Source organism: Tuber melanosporum (genome assembly GCF_000151645.1).
Source record: "Tuber melanosporum whole genome shotgun sequence assembly, scaffold_90, strain Mel28".
Taxonomy (NCBI): Eukaryota; Fungi; Ascomycota; class Pezizomycetes; order Pezizales; family Tuberaceae; genus Tuber; species Tuber melanosporum.
Genome location: NW_003299140.1, coordinates 25,878 through 38,567, shown reverse-complemented (window position 1 = coordinate 38,567; position 12,690 = coordinate 25,878). Strand labels below are relative to the sequence as shown.

Here is a 12,690-nt window from a genome sequence, read left to right as displayed (position 1 = left end):
AATAGGAAAGTAAGAGCGCCTATAACATCGTGACATTTGCGAGGCAGGCTACTCTTACACACCACCAAAACTATAAGGCTCTGGTCAATGCTGTATGCAATAACACTGTTTTACAAACGTCACAACAGGACGAGTAAACCTCTTCAGAAACCTCTTTGTCAGGGAGCAGTAGCGGTTTGGAGATAACAGGCCCAAACTTAAGCTAGGGCGCCGCCAGCCGATTGCCCAACCCGTTCTCGCAGATGGGGGACAGCCGGTGACAAGGAATCAAACAGGGTTATGCATGTTGAGGTCCATCAACCTCCACAAAACGCTTCCCACCAGACGACATTCTGGCCCACAAGATAGGCAGTGCGCCGCGGTGCAAGAAGAGGCCCTCTCTCACTCCCTTCTTCTCCCCCACCCGCATCAAAAAATGGCTCTCAGTAATTCTGAGAATAGAAGGTTTGCCAATGAAAGGCGTGCGTGAGCGAGGAGAGAAGGAATAACCCCTCCTTTCCCATCTCAAGCCTTTTCCCTACATAACCCACAAAACCCCATCCATTTATATCAAGCACTCGCCCTCATTGTAACTTGGGTAGTAGAGATAGTCTCCATCCGCGGCTCTGACTGATCACCACTCAATTCATCCCCCCCCCCCTTCTGTAGTCCAATAACTGTAGCTCCCAGAGGAAAATTAGTACCATAGTCAAACTCTAAGGGGAAACTTTCTCGCAGGCCCTACCTGCTTGTTGGGCCATACCTTATCCGACCGCAGTACCGGTAGCGTTACTCCGGGTTTTCGCAGTTAATAAGTCAGTCATATCTGCTGCTGTTGATGGTATTGTTGCGGGTGGTGATGGTGGAGTTGCGCTGCTGCTAGTGGTTATGGTGGTGGAGTTGCGCTGCTGCTGTTGGTTGTGGTGGTGGTTTTGCGCTGCTGCTGGTTGTGGTGGTGTTGCGCTGTTGCCAGTGGTTATGATGGTGGTGTTGCGCTGCTGCTGGTGGTTGCGGTGGTGGTGTTGCGCTGCTACTACTGGCTGTGGTGGTGCTGCGCTGCTGCTAGTGGTTGTGGTGGTGTTGAGCCGCTGGTGATGGTGGTGGTGTTGCGCCAGCGCTGCTGCCGCTGGTGTTCGTGCTGTGGAGCTACCGGTACTCGAGTACGGTATCTATTATGTACTGTATAATGACTTCGTGTCCGATCTGAGGATCTGATAAGCGAGGAAGCAACACATCACCACCTCGACTTCTTAACACCCTAATACTAGCATCCCCTCAATCTACACTCGAGCGGGTTGTTTTTGTCTGAAGTTGAAAGTCTGAGGGAGAAGTTATGGATAGTCGCACAAGCAAAATCCTGTTGTGATAGAAAATACTACAGGGGTACATGTCATCACGGGATATCAGATCATCAGATCGTCTGACGAGATGGAGCTGATTGCGCACATCTGATTAGACTGCTCAGTACATATTAGGACTTAACCAGAGCAACGCGCCTTGGTTGCTTGGCCAATCCCCCCCCCGCCCGGCAACAGTCAGGCATCCCTGGAGGGCCGGGCGGTATGCAAGCAAGCAAGAAAGAAAATAAAAAAAGCGGCGAAGCCGCAACCCACCAGAGCGGGGGGAGGGCTGCTAGTCATACTGTACCTGTATCTGGACAACGTATGATACTCTTGCTATTCCATGGGATTATCCAGTCCCTATAAGCAGTGTCATCAGCCCCCAATAGGTTCGGTTTAGAAAGTTGATAGAATTACAAAAAACCAAGTTCATGAGAGCGAACAAGGCCAAAGCGCTCAGGCTATACCGCGTCAGGAAAGCGCTAATCCTTCTTAAGAGATTTTTTCTTTGAACTCAGATCAGCAACCTCATGGGGATGGCGAATCGCAAGCGCAAATACGGTATGGCACTTAATACTACTCGCACAAGTACTTACAGTACCATAGGCACAAGTAAGGTACTTGTGAAATAATTAGTCAGCACATCCCAGAATGACAACTCACTTGCAAGCAGGGAAGTCATTTCTAACATGGCCGGTGCTGTTGGTATGCCATCCAAACAAACAAACAAATCAAAAGACAGGAGAAAATGCATGATAATTGCCCTTTTCCGGGAATATCAGCAAGTCTCTGTGGTAGCCAAATCGGTTGGCCGCCCATACCGGCAGTCAGTTAACCGTTGGTGATTCCCTTAACCATTCCCCGCGGAGAGGCGTTATTATTATATTTTCTTATACCGTTTTCGCCGAGACACGGAGCCGCTGACTAGACGGTGCTAGGCATCTGAAACTAGCCCTCTGGTTAAACAAAAAAAAAATTTTTTGAGATAATTGCGGAAGGCTCTGTAGAGCTATCCAGAAGTTACTACTCCTCATTCCTAACAACTTTTTTCCTAATTGAGTACTGGTATTGGATGAGAAACGTGGCTTTCAGCAGCTGGTAAGGTTTTGATAGAGGAAACCGGGGTTGGACGGGTTCGGCCTAGTTAATACCAATTCTGGAACATGCGTGGGCATGATATATAATACGTAGGATGCTGATGGTATAATAATCCCAGTAGTAGTATGTTGCACTGGAGAAAGCATATTAGGGCACGCATGGAGGTATAGGGCATAGCAGGGATTTAGGGCTCACATGTACGAGCAGAGTTTTCACTATAAAGTGAACCGGTAGCTAGCAACCTCTATAGAAATGATGAACCAGAACATACCTTCCTAGGACCACATCTGCGCACGATCATAGCCGACCTCCATCAGATGCAAATACCGGTATAAGTGCTGTTCCCATCGTCCAAAACCTAGCCGTGTGAGAACGTAATAGCCATTGTTTGTCTGTTGAAACTCGCTTAGGGGCGCGGAACCATTTCATTTTTATTAATTACTTGAATCACTCGCCTTTCTCCTATCCTGTGCTAGCTGCTCAATTCCCTTTCCCAGCTTCCACCTCCAACCCCTTCAACTCCTCTTCAACAACCTCAACTAGCTCTGCGCCTTCCAGAACCTCGTTGTGATTCCCCACCACATCGTACACCTCCCTGACAACCCTTCCTCTTCCTCTAAGCACCCCAGCCCAATACTTCGACTGTCCAAAGCTCAACAGCCCATCCTGGGAACTGTGCACGAGAACAACCCTTCCACCCCCATCCCTCCCATCCTCTACCTCCACCAAAACCTCCTCATCAACCCCCTTCCACCCCTCACCAAACGCTCCTCCAACAAACTCTTCATAATCTGCATACTCCTCCACCAACTTCCCCAAGTGATAAACTCCCTCAACCCCAACCACCGCTGCTGCTGCCGCTCCGCAGCCAGCATCGATCTGGAACGCCATGTACGCACCGGCACTATGTCCCACGAGCACACTCTTCTCTCTCTTCATGCTATAACGCTCCTGCAAAAATGATAGTGCGAGGCGGACGTCATCGATATGGTTGGGGTGCCTGGCGACGTTGCCGTTGGAAGGGTAGCATGGGTGGGGACTTAGGCGGTAATTTATGCTTGCAGCGTTGAGGTGAGGGTATTTGGAAAGAAGAGAGCAAATGAGGGGGTGGCCGCTCGATTTGGTCATTTTGGGGTCGCGCCAGGCGCCGCCATGGATGAAACTAGGGAATTTGCTTGTTAGTTGGATTTTGAAGAGGGTAGAAGGGAAGGTCGAGGGACGGGGCAGGTGGGAGGCTTACATCACCCAGTAGGTGTTCGGGTCGAGGTTTTGGTGGTAGAGATCAAGAGATTGGAGGGGGTGGGCGCTGCCGTAAGGTAGTTCCTGGGGAGGTTTGAGGGTTGTAGTCATCGTGGAGCTGGTAGGGTGGCTATCCTCGGGTAGTCAGAGTCACGTGGGCGAATGTTTAGAGTGTTGATAGCCTCTTTACGAGAGGGAAAGGAAGGAGGAAAGGGAGTTTGTGTTGGAGATGAGTTTGTTCTGCTTTTAAACCCCTTTTTATGGGAGTCTCTCGTGTGTACGGAGGTATCATACGGCTCATGGGTTTTGTATAGGATGCTCCACCGGCCTGGGGCATTGCACTCTCTGTCCGTGGAACATACAAAACTTATGAGCTGTGCCCCGGTGAAGCTCGGTGGGGGTAGCTGGTGAACATTACCTACCCTATCCTGAGAGTTTGAATTACAGTATGATACAGTACGGGGCATCGCCGGTTCCAAAATTTGTCACATAACGCTTTCACCGGTATGTGGCCGGTGGCTCTGGCCAATTATAAACTGGCGGCCCCCGGACTAGCTATCCCCCGGTGCCGTAGTCGGACTACCGGTACCGTATACGGGAGACTGCCCGCACGGCCGGACCGAAGCCGGACACCCTAGTACCGCAGTCATCGGCAAGCCAAGCTGAGTTTGTAGCCGAATATGATACTAGAGAAAGGCCGGCTTCGTGAATATACATCGTAACCGGCCAACCCGCAACTCCTTCCACCTCCATCAATAACTTACCGGTATCTCATGTCATATCTCCAATTCCATACTCAAGAGAGCGATTCCAGAGCCCAAGCGGCATAATCGAACAGTATGTCATACCTGCGCAGATGCCCTTTACGCTTACGCCACCACTATGCACTATACCCGAGGATTGATAGTATTCCTCGGTGCATACCCGATCCTTCCCGTTTACCCGTTCGCCAATCACTACTCTTAGAGTGTCCGGCTTCGATTCAGCCGCGCGATAATTGTTCTGTAAAGGCTCTGTACTCGTGCAATACGCATCTGATGGTCATATAAGGGTCGTACACAAGAAGGGGTTTTTTTTTTCCCGTTACTTTGTCGTGAGGGAAATATTTTAGCATTGCCCTTTTCTCACGATAGCTCAACTCGAACGCCGCCCAATGGACTTTTGTTTTTACCAAAACCGTAGGGGAGCTACAGTCGGAATATGGATTGCTCATCCAGTCTTGCCATATTAGCAGGTACGGGCACTGGGGTTATCCGTATGGGAGTTGGGGTGTGGGAGAGAATCAATGGGCGAGTCTTGGCTGTTTGTCTTTCGCCTTATAAAGACGGGGACGTAGCGGGGAAATAGAACATCGATCATCCCCCTCCTCTCCTCCCCACACACACACGCTCACACACCACCACGCTTACTCGTACAGCTATGCCCACAACCCAGCATTACGCTCTCTTTCTTGCTTGCCGGGAGTGGACCCCCAGCCCCTGCCAAAAATAAGCTACGGCAACCTCGGAAAGGCGGGCGGAATACAGGTGAGGAAGAGAGGAAAGGTTACTCGCACAGCACCTGAATGAGAAAGAAAATTTTTTATTGTGAGCACAATATAATACTATCGTGAGCTAAGGCCTACCGGAGCAAATTAGGGGCTCGAGTTCCCGAGTGGGGCCCTGCTGGTCCCGTAGTGTGATATCATAATGTGGGACACAAAGATGGCCTATGGGCACGTAACGACCAATCGCGTTGACAACTTTATGACGCGGCCAATAGGTCTCTGTCCTGTATTCAATGACCTCTCTACTCGAGTACTCTCCAAGGAAGAGCTTTCCCCTCAACATCTTTCCGGAGTGGTCCCCCACAGCACAATACGGTAGGGCGGCTCAATTGGTTCAATTTCAGTTGAGTTCGAGTGAAAGGCTTGGTCATGATTAAAAAGGTCACTGCGAATAAGGGTTTACAATTTATAGGGGAGAGAACATGTGAATACCGGTAGTATACCATACAAAAACGACAAAGGCTAAAGAAATTGGTTGGCGAATGCCGATTTGAGAAGCAAGAAGTAAAACCGGAAACCCCTTCACTAAAAAACAATTTGTCCTGAAACAAACACCATAATTCTCCAAGACCACCTCACAAAATATGGAAGAAAACGGCTAGTAGGTGCTATAGTCGCTGCGGTACTCGATGAAATTCTCCAGGAACCTGTAAACGTCTCCTGGACCATCATGGGCTCCAGCGCTACTTCCGCCGGGAGTCGACGTGCCAAAACTAGCGTCTGCGTCGATGTCGAAGTAATCGCTAGCCCCGTAGCTTTCAGCCTCGGAAAGGGCATCATCGAAACCATCCTCGGAGTAGGTTGAAGAGGCGGGGGGTGAGTCGCTCATCATGTTTCTCCACGACCCAGCAGGTTCACCGTGCTCAGGGGCAAAGAGCCCCATAGCGAAGCACTCTTCTTCAAAAACCACACCCCTTCTTATCCCGAGTTCGTTACAGATAGCCTCAACATCTGCTCCGCTCCGTCCTTTAAAGTGCACACGTATGATGTCACCTGTGGGCCCAGCAAGAGTGATGGGCAAGTTCCCGCGCTGACTGAGCTTCTTGATATCAGAGTAGATAGCGGTGAGTCCACCGAGCATGGTGCCAAAGTCAGCACCAAGGCTCTCCATAAAGCCCTCATCTTCGAGAGAATTCTGTTTGGCGTTCAAGGGAGAAAGGCAGGTGAGGGTGGGAGAAAGGTAGAAGTCGACATGAGCACCGGGAGCATTCTCATCCACCAATCCCGCCGCAAGTTGAGCGCGAACAGCCGCTCTTCCGTTGGTCCCATGGTTTAATCCTTCCATCTTTCCCTTCGTTGCTAGAACTCTCATCGCAGCGACTACCTGGCTTACAACCTCAGCCGGTGCAGTAGGCGTATGCGAGAAGTAGCGAGCTGATCCACCCAAGCTGTAACCCCCCGAACTCCGGGGAAATGCGCCGCCGACAAGCTTCGGTCGGAGAGTGGAAGCGAAAGGAGTTGTAGTGGTCAATCTACCGACAGCGTGACGAACAGGACCTTTAGCGACCTTTGGAACGACATCCTTGAAGCCAGCCTCGCAGAGCACATTGTTGGAGGTAGAATACCATCGTTGAGCAACCTTCACGCGTTGTCCGTATGGAAGGCGGGAACTCTGAGTTGGAACACGAGCATAGACTGGTTCGAGAACACGTGAGGTTTGTTGGGCATTTGTTGTAGGAATCCGCTGTTTAAGGACAGTTATGCCCTTTTTGATCGCGGCCCTAGATAAGTGGATCGTCATGAGCCTAGTTTTTCTTGGAATAGGAGGATTTAAGGAGAACAAATGTTTACCGAAGGAACCGGAGGGGTATGTGAACCCCAGCCGCCATGGTGAAGGTTTTTTTTTTCAGTATTGGAGTTCGCTCGAGAGTTAAACTCTAAGTGCGGAGAAAAGAGGAGAGGAGAGAAAATGCGGGGAGCCGAGCCTTAAAGCCAGCTGAGCCCCGGGGCGGTGCTGTGGCTGATTGTTCATGCTAAACCTGAAATGGGGGACCTTGGCCCTCCCTGGGGCTCAGCCATCCGATACAATGCCAAGACAGAAATAGGGTTAGCCCTGGCTTGGGATCGCGGAAATTTTATGACAACGTACGGGCACGGTATTGGTTTTGATTTCTTCCTCTCCCCCCATCACGCAGCAGCGCCAACCATCAATGTCAATAGTAACAACAATACCGGTACAGCACGCCGATACTTATACTATTTGGCTCTGATCTATCGTGGTTGAACGGTAAACACATCCCCTTCTTAATCTGCTTCCTGCTACTTCTGCCTTGAGATGAAAAACTCTTTTCCACGAACAATCCAACTCCTATGCTCAGTGAGGATTCAAAATTATGCTCTAGAATTAATCTGATCCAGTCATTTCCTAATGCTTATTTCCGATGCTCAGCATTAGCTCGATTTCTTGCTGATCAGCCCATTTAGGTTTTTAGCCAAATTTTTCAAGTATGATGGAGATAGATTATATAAGGTTGGCGTTTTTCCTTCCTTTTTCCCCTACATGGCCTATGAGCAATTGCTACAATGATGATATGTATGACAATATGCTATGCTCCTTCTTAATACATCATGTAGAGCACCTGTCTTTTATATAAGTTTCAGCCTTGTCTGATCAGTGATCGTTCCCCCACATCATTCCAATTTCACTTCTTCGTATTGTCCTCTCCCGTTCTCATTGGTCTTAACTAATGATAACGTGTATTTTAGGTACCATTCTCCTAGCTTTATGTTACCGATCAGTTCGGGATGGGTCACCGATACTATGAAGAATTTTTGAACGAACGGGCGGGCAGAACTGTTTCTTCTCTCACCACTTGTGGTAACAGCGGCCCCACTTGTACAATCGGGGTTCTGCCGGGAGAAGATACTTGTTGAAACGATCGTCAGCTGATAATTCGTGGATCCGTCTCTTGATGGTTGGGTCGTTTTATTCGCACGGTCGGCATTGCTGACTTGTTGGGCAGCCTAAACTGCTTACTAGCATGCTCGCTTCACAAAGGTGCGGTACACATTTTATTCTTCCACATTTCCCGTTCTATTTTACAGCAAATTGCCAAAATGATGAATACTTTTATTCACACTGTGTGATGGTGGGAGACCGCTTCATGAGCACATCATAACAAAATCTGATTTAATGAGCCTGACTTGACTTTTGCTCGTGCCCTTTCTCCGCGTATCCATTCAGCTCCTCCTCCTTAGGCTGGGCATGGTATTAACTTTACCTAAGGAATCTAGGATATGCAATGACGAAGCACTTGAACAGTTCGTTTATTATAGTCGACTGCAAGCTGGGCGATTCATGGATAATGTAAGATAATTGGTTCCCATCTGATTTTTCTTGCGGAAAGGCACAATGATGCTATAGTCGAGAACTCTGAACTACATAACCAATTGACGACAAAAATTGTTTTTCACCTTGGAGAACTGATGTGTCTTGCTCTCTACTTTTTCATTCTGGCTTATAAGAGGATTAGCTGAATACTAATATTTTACATGAAAGTTTTCATAGATCGAAAAATAATTGACTACGATAGTTTATTCCTGCGCGGTGATGGCCTATCACATCATATGAGTTGTACTGTATCGTATCATACGTCCCAAAGAGCCAATAGCTGCGGTCGCACCCGCATAGCCTCGGCCTTCGACATCCTGGATGACGAACACAAAGTAAGACTTTTTTGTGCTGTGTTGAAGTGACCCAGAATTGCCTCCTTATATGTTAAGGTTCTGAACGGGGAACTCGGGCTACCGGTACGGTGATGCGATAGGTAGATGGATATTATTTTTGATCCCGGAAGAAATGTCTTAAGCAATGCTGTATCATACGAGTAGGGGTTCCAAAACTCAGAAACTTTTCGAAAAAGTATCCGATGCAATGGGGGCTGGGATTCGGGTTTCCTGTATGATAACTTCACATCCTGTTGGGTTGTTTCAAGGGTCTTGTTGTGAAGATCCTACGATCTGATAAGGGATTGCCAAGAAACTAGAGCCTCATGTCTTGGACTAGCCTGTGACAAAGATCAAGCTCACTTCCATCCTCTTCCCCCGCAAACTACAGAATTAACCAAACAATCACTAAAAATGGCAAACCTCTCCGGTACTCTCCCTCTCCACCCCCAATTCAAGCTACCCATCGACACCCCTACTTAAAAAACGAACTAACATCCACCCCCACGCCCCCTCGCAGACGGTGAAGACAGTCAAATGCAAGACTCCCCCTCTAGCACCCCGTCAACACCTCCCGCGGTGCTCTCGAACCCGACCGAGAACCTCACCCTGCACTCACCGCCCGTGGAGCAAACGCCACCGGCCTCGCAGCAGAACACGCCAGTACCGAACTGGGCCAGCAAGCGCGCGCAGGAGGAGGCCGAGACGGCCAGGGAGAAGGTCGTTGACGCGAAGTTTACTACAAAATGGCTCGGGGACGATCTCGATGAGGGGGATATGTGGAAGAACGGGTAGTTGAATACAGCTTATTTCTTTTTTTGCCCTACAGTTGGGGGGTAGCCTGTAGTGGATTTTTTTTCTTTTTTTTTTAAAAAAAAAAAGGAAGAGAAAAAAACTATGGATAAATTTTTTTTTTTTTTTTTTTACTCCTTCACTTTCAACTGTGATAGATCTACTGCTTCTCCGTCTTCGGTTTCGTCTTCGACATTGCCGACCAAGCCTTTTTCGTAGAGTTCTCTGCCTATTTGGGTTCCAATACATTCGTAAGTAAAGCTTGTTTCCTCTTCTGCACAGAGTGTTTCTTGTAGAGGAGATGGGCAAAGAGTGATTCTCACCGGTCATCCTCTTCTCCTTAGCCGCACTTCCCCCACTACCACCCCTCTTGCTCTTCTCCTCATCCTCCTTCTCCTTCTCTCTCCGCTTATTCTCCTCTATCTCGGCAAAGAACTTATCCCTCCACTCCATAAACCTCTCCTTCGTGACCAAGGTTCCCCTAAATTTCTCCATCTCCTTCTCCTCCTCTCTTCGAAGCTCCTCTTCGCGCTTATTCTCCTTCTCCTGAGCGCGGGTGTTGAGCATCTCCTCCGCGGACTCCTTCAGAGTGGTGGTGAGTGTGAAGATCATTTCCATGCCGAGATTTTCGTCAATGGTGGGGGAGAGCGCGGATAAGAGGGTGTTCTTGTCGTCCGGGAATGAGAGGCTTGAGGATGGGGAGTTGGCGTCAAGGGTTAGATCGAGGGTGGGGGGAACGTCGGGATATGTTGTGGGGTATTCGACGTGGAGCATGAGGATAGCTGTGGGCGCGATAGTTAAGTAAATTTGCTAGCGGGGGGGTTGAGGAGTGTATGTGTGACGAACGGGGTTCATGATCCTGGCCGGGAATACTAAGCGGCTCAAGGGCTAGACGAATGGTGTATGAGGTGTCCGATATTTCTGTCAATTGTTAGAAACATTTCTCCCAGTAGTAATTGTGGGGGAAAGGAAGACATCGCACGAGTGAGCTCATCGGGGTAAATGGATTGCAAAACCTCTATCTCTTGAAGTTGTTCTTCGACTCCCATTTTTGTGTCCCGCTTCTCTCTTTTCTTCGTACCGGTGTGGGTATGAAAGATAGCGAGTGTGGTATCGTAGTAGCAGCACAGTAGTTAAGTTGCTCCTCCTGAGTGAATTAACTTTATTCTTGGTTGACACTACTCGAGTAGAAAATGGCGGGGCGAGCATTGGCGCTGCAGATCATTGCCTGTTTAGTGCGGAGGGGCAATTGGGTTTCGCAGAAAAAAAGGGAAAAAAAGAAATCGAGGGACAGGGTTTGACTAGGATTCAACTCTGATACTTACAGGTGGATACCAGCACTACACATCTACCGCTGCTCACACATCCCAGCCGACCGAAGGGAAACAATAAAACAATGGCAAAAACACGCTCACAAAAATCGAAATCGAAATCAAAGTCGAAATCCGGCAAACGAGAAAGATCAGTCCTCAATTCGACCGGCGCATTCTCGACAAACCCACACGCAAGCACAAAAACTCCCTCAACCTCCAATTCCAACCCGCCGATAGCGAGACCGGACGAGAGCCTCCTCATAGAGGCCACTGCCCTCCTCCACGAGAACTCCTCCCCGGACGCCGCACTCCCACTCCTGAAAAAGTATCTCGAGACAAACCCGAATTCCCCACAAGCCCTGGACCTCCTGGGCGAGGCGCACATAGAACTCGGCGACACGGAGGCAGCCTTCGCCGCATTCTCCCAATCCGCCTCACTAGATCCCGAAGGTCAGGCGTCGCCAGCGGGTACGGGTCCCGAGAAATTCCTCTGGCTGGCACAGTTAAGCTCGGCCGAGACGGCGGTGGCATACTACGAGCGGGGCGTGGAGATCATAAAGCGATGGCTATCCACTACCTCCACCACCTCGCACCCCGTCGTCACCGCCGAACGTGGCTTGGCGAAAAAGCTCGTGTCGGCGTTGTGCGGCCTGGCGGAGATCTACATGAGCGACCTGTGCATGTCCCCCGACGCCGAACCACGCTGCGAGCGCTACGTGACTGAGGCGCTGCTCGCAGTGCCTGAATCCGCCGTGGCACTGCAGACGCTGGCTAGTGTGCGGATTTCCCAGCAGAGGGTTGGAGACGCGGTAGCTGCGCTGAGAAGGGCGTTCGATGGGTGGAGGGGCTTGCCCCCTGCGCATGAGGACGTGCCACCGTATGCGGATAGGGTTAACCTCTCCAAGTTGCTGATTGAGACGGGGGAGTATGAGGTTGCCTTGGAGGTTCTGGAGAGGCTGAGGGATGAGGATGATCAGTTGCCGGATTTGTGGTATTTGGGCGGGTGGTGTTTGTTCTTGCTGGGCGAGGTGGAGAGGGAGAGGGAGGGTGGCGGGGGTGAGTGGGAAGAGAGTTGGGGGACGGCGAGGGAGTGGTTGGAGAATTGTCTTTTGGTGAGTTACCTTCTCCCTCGAGGGTCCGCACTCGGCTGATTGCTGCGATAGTTGTACAACGCGCTCGAATGGGAGGACGAAGGCATAAGGGATCATGCGAAAGAGATATTATCCAACATTAAAAAGGAGCTTCCAGAAAGAATGGATAAAGGTGAAGACGTGGAGGATGGCGGAGAGGACGGGGGAGAAGAAGGGGAATGGGAGAGCGATGATGATGATGATGAGATGGAGGATTAAGACCCGAGTGATGCTGTGTGATACATGTTCGCCTGGTAGACCGAAGCTTACCTTGTCACCCTCTTAGTTTTGTATATAGTCCATAGTTATACCTCAAAAGTGTAATTCTTGTCACTGCCAGCGGATTAAGTTGCGATACTGTACTTTGATATCTTTTGCTCCAACCTAATAGGGATAGTGAATACCTGTAACCGTAGATGTGCATATGTAAACTACGAACTTCGCGGACGGATCCTGGATACTTTGCTTACCACATCCCGCCCCCCCCCTCGCCTTATCTGCTTCGAGTACAGTTGCCGCCCGACAAACCACCAACCCCCCCACCCCCGTAATATCAAGACTATCGCGGTCGTATGCCTTAATGTGGT

General features: G+C 49.8%; 5 protein-coding genes; 2 read left to right on the top strand and 3 right to left on the bottom strand.

Moving 5' to 3' along the window:
- Positions 1 to 2,612: 2,612 nt before the first annotated feature.
- On the bottom strand, positions 2,613 to 3,966 carry GSTUM_00011808001 (uncharacterized protein). XM_002842160.2 has 3 exons: positions 3,658 to 3,966; positions 2,869 to 3,579; positions 2,613 to 2,809 (listed from the first exon to the last, which is right to left on the bottom strand). Exons 1-2 carry the CDS (start codon positions 3,765 to 3,767, stop codon positions 2,898 to 2,900), a joined length of 792 nt encoding a protein of 263 aa, XP_002842206.1. The 5' UTR covers positions 3,768 to 3,966; the 3' UTR covers positions 2,613 to 2,809; positions 2,869 to 2,897.
- A 1,641-nt stretch (positions 3,967 to 5,607) lies between these two features.
- On the bottom strand, positions 5,608 to 7,079 carry GSTUM_00011807001 (uncharacterized protein). XM_002842159.2 has 2 exons: positions 6,994 to 7,079; positions 5,608 to 6,923 (listed from the first exon to the last, which is right to left on the bottom strand). Exons 1-2 carry the CDS (start codon positions 7,029 to 7,031, stop codon positions 5,801 to 5,803), a joined length of 1,161 nt encoding a protein of 386 aa, XP_002842205.1. The 5' UTR covers positions 7,032 to 7,079; the 3' UTR covers positions 5,608 to 5,800.
- A 2,203-nt stretch (positions 7,080 to 9,282) lies between these two features.
- Positions 9,283 to 9,769, top strand: GSTUM_00011806001 (uncharacterized protein; the record flags this gene model as incomplete). XM_002842158.2 has 2 exons in its annotated part: positions 9,283 to 9,298; positions 9,389 to 9,769. The coding sequence occupies 2 exons, from the start codon at positions 9,283 to 9,285 to the stop codon at positions 9,661 to 9,663; spliced, it is 291 nt and encodes a 96-aa protein (XP_002842204.1). The 3' UTR covers positions 9,664 to 9,769.
- A 25-nt stretch (positions 9,770 to 9,794) lies between these two features.
- On the bottom strand, positions 9,795 to 10,869 carry GSTUM_00011805001 (uncharacterized protein; the record flags this gene model as incomplete). XM_002842157.2 has 4 exons in its annotated part: positions 9,795 to 9,889; positions 9,984 to 10,442; positions 10,507 to 10,581; positions 10,643 to 10,869. One exon carries the CDS (start codon positions 10,867 to 10,869, stop codon positions 10,651 to 10,653), a length of 219 nt encoding a protein of 72 aa, XP_002842203.1. The 3' UTR covers positions 9,795 to 9,889; positions 9,984 to 10,442; positions 10,507 to 10,581; positions 10,643 to 10,650.
- A 137-nt stretch (positions 10,870 to 11,006) lies between these two features.
- Positions 11,007 to 12,322, top strand: GSTUM_00011804001 (uncharacterized protein; the record flags this gene model as incomplete). XM_002842156.2 has 2 exons in its annotated part: positions 11,007 to 12,085; positions 12,137 to 12,322. The coding sequence occupies exons 1-2, from the start codon at positions 11,057 to 11,059 to the stop codon at positions 12,320 to 12,322; spliced, it is 1,215 nt and encodes a 404-aa protein (XP_002842202.1). The 5' UTR covers positions 11,007 to 11,056.
- Positions 12,323 to 12,690: the final 368 nt, after the last annotated feature.